General features: G+C 40.2%; 1 protein-coding gene across 3 annotated transcripts in view; it reads right to left on the minus strand.

The window, feature by feature from the left end:
• The window catches only part of Rxfp1 (relaxin family peptide receptor 1), a 101,641-nt gene that overhangs the window by 13,769 nt on the left and 73,100 nt on the right, over positions 1-14,772 (minus strand). For all 3 annotated transcript variants that reach the window (XM_055596693.1, XM_055596695.1, XM_055596694.1), the window contains 5 exons: positions 10,064-10,135; positions 6,777-6,848; positions 5,203-5,274; positions 2,904-2,975; positions 1,785-1,856 (listed from right to left, as the gene is read on the minus strand). In XM_055596693.1, the coding sequence (XP_055452668.1) occupies positions 1,785-1,856; positions 2,904-2,975; positions 5,203-5,274; positions 6,777-6,848; positions 10,064-10,135 (360 nt within the window). The remainder of the gene's footprint in view (positions 1-1,784; positions 1,857-2,903; positions 2,976-5,202; positions 5,275-6,776; positions 6,849-10,063; positions 10,136-14,772) is intronic.

The following is a 14,772-nucleotide window of genomic DNA, read 5'->3' on the forward strand; positions in this document are numbered from 1 at the left end:
AGGATGCCTGGCTGCCAAGCTTGCGCCTATGTCCTAGCCCCCCCTAAGGAGTGCTGAGATCACAGCCCCACTTGTTCTGTCTTCTACTTTGGCTCCAGGGATCTAGGCTCAGGCGTTTTCACCTGCTGAGCCATCTCCCCAGCCCTATTTGTAATTTTTTTATATTACTTACATACACTCTTATATCCTCATCTGGTGGCACTTACACAAATGGTACACATTGCTATCTTGTTGGGTAAAAATTAGCACCTGTGAGTATTATTAGAGATGTGTGTTTCGTAAGACTGAGTAGACCCTTCTTACATCTGGGGCTTTTGGTATTTGACCTTCTTCCCATAAAATGTTATCAGAGTGTGGAAAACTAAAAATCTGTATAACTGATGTCAGTCTTTAAAAGTTAATTATTGACTACTAGATGGTCTGAGATCATCTAGGCTGCTGACAAATCTCATAGCCTGGGAGTTTAAACAATAAACATTCATTTCTCGGTTCTCTACGTTGGGAAGTCCAAGGTCAAGGCGCCAGCAGCTTAGGTACCCTGGTGGAGTGCTGCTGCCTGGCACATTTCTACTGTGCCCTCACAGGCGGATGGTGCAAGCGAGGCTCTCCCCCTTCCTCCTTTCCTTCCTCCCTCCCTTTCTTTTTTCCTTCCTACCCTCTTCCCTTCCTTCCTTCCTTTTTTCCTTCCTTTCTTCCTCCCTTTGTCCCTCCCTCCCTTCTTTCTTTTCCCCTTCTTCTCCCCTTTCCCCCACTCCCTTTCTTCTTTCCTTTCCTAATGTTTGATACTTTCAATTTTCTTATTCCCTCTTTTGTGTATGCATTCATGGTGGAGACCCAAAGAGAAGTTAGGAAGTTTTTCTCTTTTATTTTCCACTTTATTCCCTTGAGACAAAACTTCTCATTGAAACCAGAGCTCAGCTGGTCACCCAGCAAGCCCTTTTATCTCTGGCCACCTCCAGCAGTTTGATCATAGGCTCACAGGGTTATAAGCTTACATGGGTGCTGGTCAACTCAGGTCCTTGTGCTGTCATAGGACGCTCCCCAACTGAGCTGTCTCCCTACCCAGCATGCCCTCCCCTCTCCTTTCTTCCTCCCTCTTGCTGGGAATCCATTAAACCTAGGGCTTCGATGTACTAGCTCTAGTCTTTCTCAAATTTATTTTATTTTTAAAATATTTATTTATTTATTTATTTATTTTATTTATTATATAGTGTTCTGGCTGCGTGTATGTGGCATGCCAGAAGAGGGCACCAGATGTCATAATAGATGGTTATGAGCCAGCATATGGTTGCTGGGAATTGAACTCGAGACCTCTGGAAGAGCAACTAATGCTCTTAAACTCTGAGCCATCTCTCTAGCCCCTCATTTTTGTTTTGAGACAGGATTTCACTATGAAGCCATGACTAATTTGTAACTTTCCATGTAGACCAGTCTGGTTTCCAACTCAGAGATCCACCTATCTCTGCCTCCCAGTTGCTGGGATTAAAGGTGGTTTTCAATTCACTTTTACAGGGCACTAATACTATTCATGAAAACCACCCTGGTTTTCAATTCTCTTTTACAGGGGCACTAATACTGTTCACGAAGGCTGTGCCTGAAGGAGTTAATCATATTTTCAAGGCCTTAACATTGCAACATACAGTTTGGAAGAGGGAAACAAATACTAAACATACAGAAGCAAATTAGTACAAATTTTAAATAGTTTACTTACATTTAGTTTGGCTGTATTATATGGGGACACAAAGATTAAAACCAAGGTCAGCAGCAAGAAAATATCTACTTACATGTGAGAGAGGTTCATGAGAGGTCTAAACATCCTTCGTTGGATATTTGAAATTTCAATTCCTTCTAGGCTGCTAAAAATACCAAGTAACAGTCAAAAGAACACGCGCCATCCACAGCACAAGAAAACAGTTATTTTTGTGAAAGAAAGTGTACTAAAGTGCCTTTAGTTACCATTATTCTAGACGAAATGCTCAGACTCTGCCTACCTAGACACCTCCCCAATTTATGGACAAGCGTCTCTTTCCTTCAAAGTCTTCACAGTTCCCAATACAATGTCTGTCAGCAAACATTTGTAGAATAAGTGCATACAATCTTATTCTGACATCTTTAATTTTTTCTAATGCCTTTTAAGTCATACTTTTTTTTAAAAAAAATAAATTGCTACTTTACTGCAAAATAGTTAAATAAGATGAACATAGCCTTATCTTTTAAAGTCAATTAGACATTAACAGAACTTTTGTCTTTTGTCTTTGTGGTGTGTGTGTGTGTGTGATGATTTACATAGTCTAGAAAGTTCCATTTTAGGGAAAGGATGCTAGTCTTTGTTGTCAACTGACACCCTTGGAAGAGGGAAACTCAACTGGGAAAACTGTCTCCAATATTTTGGCTAGTGGTCATATCTATGGGAGCCTTTTCTTGGTTAATGACTGATCTTGAAGGACCAGCAAGCCAGTAACAGCATTTCTTCATGGTTTCTGCCTCAAGCCTTTAGATTCCACCTTGGCTTTCCTCAATGATGGACTGACTGTAACCTGTAGGCCAAATAGACCCTTTCACCCCAAGTTGTTTTTGGTCAGTGTTTTATTACAGCAACAGAAAAGCAAACTAGGACAGATGCCTATAGTAAATCTTAAGTAGCCAGTGTCGACGGTGCAATCAATATGCCCCACATGTTCAGAGAGCAGAAATGCACAAGTCAGTATCTTAATCCTGGTGACACAGACAGACATAGAGGTTCATAATCATTTACTTTTTAGCTTATTAACGCATGATATGGAAGTAACTCCTATCAGTCTACAGTCCATTAAGGACTCATATATTTTTGTGGAGCTATAAATAAGAAATTGAGAGCTTGTATACTATTAGTATTGAAGTAAAACCGCATAGCATATACTTACAGAGACTTGAGTTTGGCGAGACAATCGAATTGATTTACTTGAATTTTCTGTATTGGGTTATACGAAATATTCCTGTTTTTTTTTTAAATTAAAAGAGAAGGAATAAGTTATTCCTAAACATTGCTTGGGCAAAGAGAATATATTTTTTGACTTTGAATGAATTTGAGACATTTATCAAAAAATATAGTACAACTCAAAATATGTTGGAAAATTTAAATGTAAGACCCGAGACCATAGAGGAAGACCTCCATGACACTGGCCTGCAAATGATTTCTTTTGGATGTGATTTCCAAAATACAGACAGTAAAAGTGACAAGAGCCACAGAGAACCACGTTAAACTCAAAAGCCTTTTCATACCATAAAAGAAGCCTACAACGTGTAAAAAATGATTGCAAAAGCACTCTCTCCATTTTTCTCTGTCTTCCTCCACTTCTTTGTTTTGTTCTAGGGACAGTAAGCACACACTCTACCACTGAGGCAGCTCCCTACCTCTGCACAGTGTACATCAGGAAATGGTGTAATAGCTAAAAGACAGAGGGAACTCAATGCGATAGTAAAAAAACAATCTGATTAAGAAACAGACAAAGAACCTGCGAGGACATTTCTCAAAAGAAGACACACAAGTGGCCAATATATATACAAAGCACTCTCAGAATTACCATTCATTAAAAATGCTAATTTATTTATTAGAGCCAGGGTGTAGCTAAGGATGACATTGAAACTCACTAGACTTGACTTTGACTTTTGGACTTCTTAACCTCAAAAACAGTGAGCCACATAAAATTCTATTGTTTATAATTTAGCCAGGCTGTAGTATTCTGGTATGGTAGCAGAAAATGGGCTAGATCAACAGCAGTGAAAAGAAAGATATTCTTTGTCATGGCATTGGAAACCTCAGTCCATATTAATGTCCATGTATTCATTTAAGGCATCAAAGGAGCCCAAATGGCAAGAGCGCAAGAAAGTAAACACCAACAAACCAAATAATCCAATTAAAAGTGGGGTACAGAGCTAAACGGAGAATTCTCAACAGATCATTATGGAATGGTGGAGAAATGCTCAAATAAATGTTCAACGTTCTTGGTCATCAGGGAAATGCAAATCAAAATGACTCTGAGATTCCATCTTCCACTCATCAGAATGGCTAAGATCAAAAACCCAAGTGACAACACATGCTGGAGAGGTTGTGGAGAAAGGGGAACCCTCCTCCATTGCTGGTGGGAATGTAAGCTTGTACAACCATGTTGGAAATCAATCTAGCAATTTCTCAGAAAATTAGGAGTAGTGCTACCTCAAGATCCAGTTATACCACTCGTAGGCATATATCCAAAATATGCTCAAGTATACAACAAGAACATTTGCTCAACTATGTTCATAGCAGCTTTATTTGTAATAGCTAGAATCTGGAAACAACCCAGATGTCCCTCAACAGAGGAATGGATACAGAAGTTGTGGTACATTTACACAATGGAATACTATTCAGCTATTCAAAACAAGGACATCATGAAATTTGCAGGCAAATGGATGGAACTAGAAAAGATCATCCTGAGTGAGGCAAAAGCAGTCTTGAAAAAAGGAACAACAAAGTTAGGGCTTGCACAGACCAAATAAGTGCAGTGTCATATGATACAGTGTGTGTTTCAGCTCTCAGCCAGCCATAGAAGCTCAAGAATACAAAACTGATGCTCTGCAATGCATTGGATCCTAAGTTACAATAGTTGATAGGGTAAGTGAATTAAATGACCTTTAAAAGGAACAGTTCTGCTTTATGATGCCTTCAGTAGGTATATATAAGTTTGCTGTGTGTTGAGAAGGAGCATAGAACCAGAATAACTTAACAGACACCCAGACAGGAATCTGTGCACTTGTGTTCATAGTAGCATCGTTCCTAGCCAAAAGCTGGAAGCAGCCCAAGTGTCCACCCACTGGAGGATGATTCTACACAGTGGATGGGATTTTAGTATCAGCCCTACATCCAACGGAGTTCTGACACATGCCACAATATTGATGCATCTTGTGGGCATGGTGAGAGAAGTAAGGCAGTCACAAAATGGTGACTATGACCTGGAGAGAGCAAGTAGGATGGTGGTTGCCAGGGCTGGGCAGGAGTGTGGAGTTAGAGCTTGATGGTCCCAGGGTTTCAGCTTTGGACTAAACAACCGTGGAGGTGGATGTTGGTGAGAGCTGAGCAACGATATGGAAGATTCCAATGTAACAGAAGGGCAGCTCAATGCTGTGTCTATTTTACCACAATTAGAAAACAAGATAAAGAAACCAAGTGGGAACTTAATGTCTTACAATTGTGAGAGCTCCTTCAGATCCTTGAATACGTTCGGTGGAAGACTTTCAATCTTATTACTTCCTAAATCCCTAGGGAAACAATTGCAAGCATGTCATATTGTTTTCCAGAGACTTCATTCACTGGTAGAAAGTCCATTAAAAAAAAAAAAACATTTACAACTGTCCAATAGTGCCATTGCTGAGTTGGATTAAATACCAAAAGGTGTCTCCTTGGTGTGGGGATTTGAACTCACAGACCTTTTCCTGCTCAGCATGTGTCCTACACCTGAGCGCTGCCTCCAGGCCCATAAAGTCAAGAAGGTTTAAAAGAGGGAGCGAAATAGGGAGGCATAAAAATACTTTAACCTGAATCAGGCATGGTAGTATACACCTATAATCCCAATATGTGGAAGTAGAGGCAGGGGGATTAGAAGCTCATGGACATCCCCAGCTACACAGTGTGTTCAAAGCCAGCATCGACCTAAAAAGCTGCTCCCTCATCTTTTAAAAGTTCTACTCCATATTTTCTTGAAGACAGATCATTGATGGTATTTAATGTGGCTTTGACAGACTAAAATTTCCATTTACTGTATGCATGATGTCCCTTCATCCTTACTCTTCCCTCTTTTTCCTTTTATTTATGACTTGATTTGAAGCCCTGATTTTTCTTTTGTCCAGGTTTTTTAAGATTACCTCAAAGTATGTCATTTGGGGTTCAAGTTTCTTTCAGAGAGAAGCTCAGGCTCATATTCTCCTGGGCAGGACATATATGTGCAGAGGGGATGGCTAACATGACCTCTCCTCAGGTATAAGGGCCTTTCCGAAGCACAGGCTCTGACCCTTCAATGTGAGAAAGGCTCCAGCTTCTTTTAAAGAAGGAAAAGTCCCAGTGAGCTTGATTTATAAGATTGTGAGCTACAGAGGAAAACATAACTTCTCCTACCCCCTCCAGGAGGACAGGCAGGAGGAAAGACGTGGTCACGTGTCAGTTGCTTAACCAATTTTGATGATGATGATGATGATTTTGGTTTTTTGAGACAAGGTTTCTCTGTATAGCCTTGGCTGTTCTGGAACTCATTATATGTGTCTGTGTGTGGCTTAGTGCACGAGAGTGAGTACAAACGCTCGCAGCGGTCAGCGTGTCAGATCCCCTCTCTCTTCCTCTACTGTGAATGGGAATCTTATCCACGGCAGTGCTTTATTTCCTTATGGGTCCAGGCTCACGTCAGCTCCAGGGGAACGGTGTCTGTCAGTCTTGTGGTTTCTTCCACTGAACGCTCTGGGAAATGTAAGGGCAGATAGGCTGCCTCCTTGGAGCAAATGAAATTGAACAGTGTAGGTTGTGTTTCATCTATTAACTTTACCCTGGTCTTATTCTTAGTCTGAAGCTGCGTTTCCTTTATCTAACTTACGTCAATTATTTATTTTATACTTTATTTTGCATTTGCTTTTGTAAGCTGTCTGAATTGTTTTATGACCATGGCGCATATAAGTACTGTTTGGAAAGAGAAAATTCATATTTCTTAAATATATAACTAATATGAAGTAAAACTGGAAAAAGGGAATCTTAATACCCATTTAGTTATACTTACAATTCATCTAGTTTCTGGAGGTGTGTAAATGCATGTTCACTTAAGTGATTAATTTTGTTTTTCCTCATTACCCTGAAAGTAAGGAGAAAAGTCCATGTTAACACGTTGACATAATTATAACATGTGTTACCAACTGTAACTCCTGAAATATATCATAAACGTCATGAATATAGAGTGCATTTTTATTTCAGGAAATTTTGAATAGCACGGTTGATTATCTAGTTTATTTATTTGGAAACCACAGTCTCAACCATGCAGCCCTGGATGGCTTCAAACCCATGATCTTTCTGCATAAGATTCTTGGGGCTGCAACTACAGGCATGTGCCACCAAGCCTGGCTTTAGTTTGTTAGTTATTAAATTCTTTAAATCTTTAACAGAGAAATAAAAAAATATGATTAAAATTTGTAATTGGAGGAGCCTCTTCCGAACAAAAACTGAGTATCTGGCAGTTATGAGCACAGGAATTGCTTTAGAGTTACCTCCTAAGTCTGTGAAGTGTGTCTACCTAACAAAAGGCTCCGTGCACTGCAGAGCGCTTACTTGCTAGTGCATGGAATTAGGATGGAGCTGCCTAATTTTTTGGTCTGAGTGACCAACTCAACCTCTCATTAGTTTTTCAGAATATGAGTATTTAGAAAATAATATGAACCAGAGTATAGCGTATAGCACTTGCTCTTGACTGTGTGTGTGTGTGTGTGTGTGTGTGTGTGTGTGTGTGTGTGTGTGTGATGAGGGTTGAATCTAAACCTCACACATGTTGAGCACTTGCTGTACTGCTGATCCACACCCTAATTGCATTTTCACAGGTCTCTGTGTTATCCATCAGCATAAATGACGAATTTGGGAAATTTTAAAGGGCTTCCAATTGTTTTTGAATCTACTCTTTTTTTTTTTTTATAGCTCAGCATATAAGATAATGGGACTCATTAGCTTATATGATATATAAGATATATACATATATGCCATAATACTTAATTTTATTTATACCTTGACTGCTCTGTCCTCCTCCATATTACGTGCTTCACTCCTTCTGGTTCCTTTCCTTTACCCACGTGGTCCTTTCTTTTGCTTTGATATCACATGTGTGCTATTACTATCTTTCCCCATCCCCTGAAGATCCCTTCCTCCTTCTCATAGTCCACTTTCTACTTTCATAGCACTCACACACCCTCACACACACATACACACATACACACACACTTCACAAATGCAAATAAGATTCTATTTAGGAGAAAAAACACATAGTATTTGTCTTTATGAATCTGGCTTTTTTCACTTAACATAATATCCCATTGAATTAATTTTTCTCACAAATGCCACAATTGCTAGATAAAATTCCATATGTATCATGTTCTTTAACCATTTATCTAGATGGATATGTAGGCTTTTCCCACTAGCTACTGTGACAACTACAGCGATAAACATGGATGTGCAAGTATCTTTGTGTCTACTTAAGAGTCTTTTTGGAATAAATTCGCAAGCCATGTGTCTGGGTCATATGGTAGTTCTATTTTCAGACTGTTGAGGGATCTTCATCCTGACTCTACAGTGACTATATCATTGTATAATCCCACCAAAAGTACATAGCATTCCTCTTGCTCACATTCCTACCAGAATTTGTGACCGTTAATTTATTTGGTTAAAATGTTTTATTTATATGCATGTGTGGGTGTCTCTTGTATTAGTATGTGAATGGGCATGTGAATACCTGTAGAGGCTGGGAGAGTGACCGGGATGGCCTGAAGCTGGACTTACAGGTGGTTGTGAGCTGCCCCATAAAGATGCTGGTAACCAGAACTCAAGTCCTCTGCAAGCGCAATGTTCTGCTCAGCCGTATCTGCAAACTGCTTTGTAGTTTGTTTGTTTGTTTTGGACATCTTGACCATAATATGTTGTGGAGAGGTTTTTCTCTGTTCATGCCTGTTTGGACTTTTAAATGACAATTGTTTTTGGATGTCCATTCTTGGTCTAGATTTGCTATAATTTTATGGAATAGATTGACTATGCAATTAGTTATTGTCAGCTTCTTTTTCTATCCTGTGGATTCTTAGGTTTGGGCTCTTGATTATATCCCAGAGTTCTTGGACATTGTGGCTGTGCTGACTATTTTTTCTTATCGTTATTTAAATGTAATATTTCCTGATCTTGTCCTCTATACCCAGAAGTTTTTGTTTGTTTGTTTTCATTTTTGTTTTGCTTGGTCAAGTTCCTGGTGATGCTTCTGCAGAGTTATATTGATTCACTGAGTTTTTTGGGTCTAACATTTCTATTTGTTCTTTTTGAAAAAAATCTTAATTTCTTTTGCTGAGGTTTTCTTTCATACGTTTATGTTTTTCTATACAGTGTTAACTTTCTCATCCTATACCACGTTTTTTCCCCTCTGTTCTGATGACTTTCCTCTCTAAATCCTAGATTTAATTCATCTGCTTGTTTCTACCCTCTGTGAGGTCACTGAGAACTTTTACTACCAAGCCCTTGAAATGGTCACCTGATGTTTTGTGCATTTTTATATCTTTGATTCAGTAGAGTTTTGGTATTGGAGAAGTCATTGCTTTTCAATCTTTCTTTTGTTTCTGTGATGTGATTTGTGCTTTTGTAGCTTTGGGCAACTCTCCTAGTTTTATTAGAAAATTTTCTCATTGTTCAGCTTACTCTTGAGGGTTCTAACCTCAGTACAACAACTTTTTATCAGCAATAACATCAATGTGTATAAGAATCAACTGAAAATCAGTTAACGACCACTAGTTCCTACCAGGAGGAACCCAAATGAGTTTTTTTTTTTTCCATATAGAAGTTTAAAAGTCAATGGCAATACCAAATGGTCTTTCTTGGAACGTACGTATAGGTGACTGAATAGGTGATAGTCAGGAGCAGGTTATGTATTTATATTTAGCAGGATCTATCTATCTATCTATCTATCTATCTATCTATCTATCTATCTATCTATCTATCTATGTCTGGCTGGCCTGGAAATCACTGTGTACACCAGGCTAGCCTCAGACTCATTGAGACATGCCTCTGGAGTGCTATGATTAAAAGTATTGACCTGTTTATTTTTATTTTTATTTTATTCTTGAGATCAGAGTTAGATCATTTCTCCCTTCCATTTCTATCCTCATATCCTTTCTTGATCTATTTCAAATTAATAGATCTTTTTTCAGTGACTGGCAAAGGAGCCACACTTTACTGCCCCTGAACGTACCCATGCTGGATTCTGCCCACATAAAGGATTCATTTGCGTTGTAAAGAGAGTCAACAATACTTAAAAAAAAACATAGTACTTACAAAACAGTTAAATTATTGCAGGAAATAAAAGTCAAATTTCTTAAACCATGGATACGGTTGCCTTCAAAGTCCCTAGAATATAAAAATAAAATGCAATCAAATTAAATTCATAGAGAGAAATAAATTGGCTAAGAATTACTTGTTATCTAATAAAATGTCTTTTCTTCACATTTGTTTCCAGTCATTTGTATAGCAGCTGAATTTACATATACAGCATATCTATGCTATAAACATGTAGTATTATTGTCTGTCTTCTATATCAACAGTAAAAATGATGTGAGGTCCTAGGTTCAGTTCCCAGTACCAAGGAGTAAAAATGTTTTGAGTAACATCTTTATCATGTACTAACAATGACATGGATATTATTATTCCAAAAAATTAAAAAAAAACAGTTCTTGTGGAAAATATCCGATTTATTAACGGTTGTTTAGTAGTCAAGCATACTTAACAGTTGTCCAGAGGTGTAAGGTGTTTCCATAAGCAGGAACGAAGTTAGAGGATCTGATTAGGCTGCAGAGGCTATGGCTATGCAGACAACATACATTCACTTATTTATCTTAACAATTTAAAATTTTGCCAGGCAGTGGTGACACACGTCTTTAATCCCAGCACTAGAGAGGCACAGGCAGGTGATCTCTGAGTTTGAGGCCAGCCTGGTCTACAGAGTGACCAGAACAGCCAGAGCTGCATAGAGAAAGCTTGTCTTTAAAAACTAATAATAATAATAATAATTTTAATTATTACGCCATCTCCCTTTCCTTTTCTTCCTATAATCTCTTCTATCCTTCCTTACTTCTCAAATTGCTGTTCTCTTTATTATTATTATTATTATTCCTACATACACACATATCTATAAATGAATATATAAGTCCAACCTGCTGAGTCTGTGTAGTGTTGTTTGTAGGTGTATGATTAGACCTGACCACTTGGTATTGGTAACCAGTTAGGTGTTCGTCACCGGGGAAGACTGCTTCTCCCTCTCAGAAGTCATTAGTTGCCTGTACTTCTTTTTCTAGGGTGGGGCCCGGTGAGGTTTCCCCCTAAGACTTCATGTGTGTATTAGTGCTATCATTGCTCAACTGTTGCCTAGGTGGCCAGAAGGCTGTGTGCCCCTCCCCCCACTCGTGATATAGTGCCATTGCTGCAGAAGTTGTGTTGCAGATGTATCTATAGGAGCTGGGCATACCACGATCAGTTGTTTTCTGCAGTTGTGGTTTTCTGGAGACAAAGGTTTCCAGAAGACAGTATTTATTTCCTGTCTTCCTAACTTTAATAGTGCTAGAAAAGGTTCCCAACAGCCTGCCACTGCCAGGAGCCACCGTATGTGGCTTTTCGGTCTGTCATACTGGCTGCCCTTGTTCTCCACCTCAAGCTGGGGGGCTGCCGACACGTCCCCCTTGCATGCTTGTGCTGCACAGAGCTGATGTCACTAGAATTCTAGACACAGCATCAAAAACTTACCTTACCCTCCCACTGTTGAGGGTCAAATGCAAGGCTTTGCACACGCAGGACTTAGTGCTCTGCTCTGAGCTACATCCCCAGCTGCAGCTGTCCTCACATCGCCCTTCTTCCTCGACCTCAGCAGGAGGTGTAAGGTAGACGCTTGCAGAGCAGAACACACTGGCTTCGTTTAGGAGCATACTGCCCTGAACACTGCCCTTACTGAGGTCTGAGAGCATCACACAGTCACTCTAACGGTTGCCAGGCGGCATGAAGTTACTCAGAAGCAACAGTGCTTCATGCAGGATAGAAGTGTGGGAGAGTTAGGAAAACCTTCAAGGAAACCCCAGAAAGCACCAGAGAAAAGCCAGCATCCCGCCAACACCCGGGGCACTGTCAGCATTGCTTTGGAAACTGCACTGAAGCTGACAGTGATAGAGCAAAATCTATCCTGGGCATGTGGAGCTGGTTCAACATGCAAAAATCCATCAACATAAGCCATCATATAAACAAATCGAAAGAAAAAAACCCACATAATCATCTCATTAGATGCCAACAACAACAACAACAAAACAAAACAAAAAAAAACATTTGACAAAATCCAACATCCCTTCATGAGAAAAGTCTTGGAAAGATCAGGGATACAAGGCACATACCTAAACATAGTAAAGGCAATGTTCAGCAAGCTTAGTGCCAACATCAAATTAAATAGAGAGAAGCTTGTAGCAGCACCACTGAAATCAGGAATAAGACAAGGCTGCCCACTCTCTCTACAACATAGTACTCTCTTCAACATAGTACTGGAAGTCCTAGCCAGAACAATGAGACAACCAAAGGAGAACAGGAGATAAAAACTGGAAAGGAAGAAGTCAAAGTGTCGATATTAAGAGATGATATGATCGTATACATGAGTGAGCCTTAAAATTCTACCAGAGAATTCCTACAGCTAATAAACACCTTTAGCAAAGTGACTCTATCCACAATTAACTAAAAAAAAAAAAATCAGTAGCCCTCCTGTGTACAAATGACAAACTGGCTGTGAAAGAAAGTAGGGAAACAACACCCTTCACAATACCCACATACTATAAAATAGCTGGATGAGACTCTAACCAAGCAAGCCATAGACCTGTATGACAACAATGGCAAGTCTCTGAAGAAAGAAACAGAAGAAGATTTTAGAAGATGGGAAGATCTCCTATGCTCATGGCTTGGTAGAAGTAACATAGTAAAAGTGGTCATTTTACCAAAAGCAACGTACAGATTCAGTGCAATTCCCATCAAAATATCAACACGATCTTCACAGACCTGCAAGAACCATTCTCAATGTCATAAGAAAAAACAAAAAACCCAGAATAGCAAACCCAGAATAGCAAACCCAGAATAGCAAACCCAGAATAGCAAACCCAGAATAGCAAACCCAGAATAGCAAACCCAGAATAGCAAAACCCAAACAATTCTATAGAATGAAGGATGATCAGGAATTTATGATCTAAATATTGAGTACATTGAAGAAGTTGTATTTATGGTGGAGAGTAACACAGGAGGAACACATTTCAAGTCAGCCGTAGGGTGAAGAGCAGTCGCCCTTCTGGAGGAAGTTTTGGTTCTAGGAAAGCGGCTGCTAAATGCTTAGGGTACTGTTTCTTTACTCTTGCCTTGGTTCGAGCTTTTGGTCTGTTCTCAGGGTCAGACATGTTCCTTTTATTTTATTGCTAATGGTTACTCATGAACCTACCACCAGGTGGCCGTGCTCCGTGCCCTATCAAAGTATTCTCGTTGCCTGCAGCAGTTTCCACCTGTAATCTCAGCACCGAGGAGCCTGGGGAAGGTGGAGTCCAGCCAGTGGTTCAAGGACAGCCTGGGCTACATAATGAACCCCACTTCTCCCCCATCTTTTTAAAAAGTCTCAATTCACATTTTTCTTTTTCGGGTGCTTGGGATTCAACCCAGGACCCTTTGCCGGAAGTAAGCCCTCAGCCATCATGCTATGGACCAGCACAGTTTTGATCGTTGATTGCTTCTGTAAGAACTGCTTGGTCCTATTTAATTACTAAGTCAGAATTGCAAGGGCTGTTAGAATATCCTCTTGAACCAACCCCAATCACACGGAAGGCCATTAAGTCAATGTGCTCTTTCTCTTTACGGCTTTATGGCTTTCTTTTTATGTCCACTAGGTACAGAAAGAGCCGTTCTGTGACTCGAAGGCGCCTCCGGACTCAGAGGCGGCTTGTGAACTGCTCGTTCCCGCCAGGGGTTCTGAACCAGCACGTGCTAAACCTGTCTCCTTTCTTGCCCTTTCCCCTTGTGTTACAATAAGGTTGACAGTTGTCACACCCTACACACAAGAACAGTGTTTCTCATTATCTTTGCTGTAAGCCTGGATATGAAACGATCAGTTTCTGAAAATTTCCAAAACAAGAGGTAAATGGGGAGTTTTCCTGGTTCTGGCAGGCAGTTTGTTGATTAAACTTTTAAATAGTAATTTTGGTTGTAAGACACGGGGGAGTCGTACATTACTGAGGAAGGTACTCGAGTGAGGCACGGAGACCAGTGTCGAAGCAAACAGCAAGAGGTTTATTGAAACCAGCATGTTTCGGTCTCCTGCACGATAAGAGACGCTACCCAAGGAACAATAGCTTAGGGTTTTTATAGGCAACTTTGGAAATAGCAACAGGGCAATTTTTTATTGGTGGGTATTCTGGGTCTAGCTATGTGCTTTGGGCCAGGTTACTCAGGGTTAAGCTGCCCACTCTGCAGTTTCTCCAAGGATCGCCTGCCCCCACCTGTGTGCTTGGGGGCTTTTCCAGCAGTGGTCTGTGTGAATGTGCCAAGGACTGCCTGCATCTATGTCCTTGGGGTTTTTCCAGCAACTGTCTGACTGTCTGTGAGGTTTGAGTCCTGGGGCGGGGGGTGTGTGGGGGGTGTGGAGAGGCAGAGGGAAGAGGGTGTACTCTGCACTCAGCAGTTAGGGGAAAGATCCCAGTTTCCCCAGTTTTCTTGGTTATTCTCAAGCTAGAGCTCATCACGGTCATTTCTTAAAAACAAACAAACTAAATAAAAGTACCAAAACTAGCCAAGCAAACAAATAAGCAAACAAAACCCTATAGTTTTTTTGTTTTTGTTTTTTGTTTTTTCTATCAGGGCCTCACTCTGTACCCCAGGCTGCCTTGAACTTGTGGTGTTCCTCCTTCCTCAGCCTCTTGCTTTAGCCTCCTAAGATTATAGGCGGGAGCCACCACACCAGGCCAAACCCTATATTCTGAGCGGGC

The sequence above is a fragment of the Psammomys obesus genome, unplaced genomic scaffold (genome assembly GCF_907164565.1).
Source record: "Psammomys obesus unplaced genomic scaffold, mPsaObe1.curated_primary_1811, whole genome shotgun sequence".
In the NCBI taxonomy this organism is placed as follows: domain Eukaryota; kingdom Metazoa; phylum Chordata; class Mammalia; order Rodentia; family Muridae; genus Psammomys; species Psammomys obesus.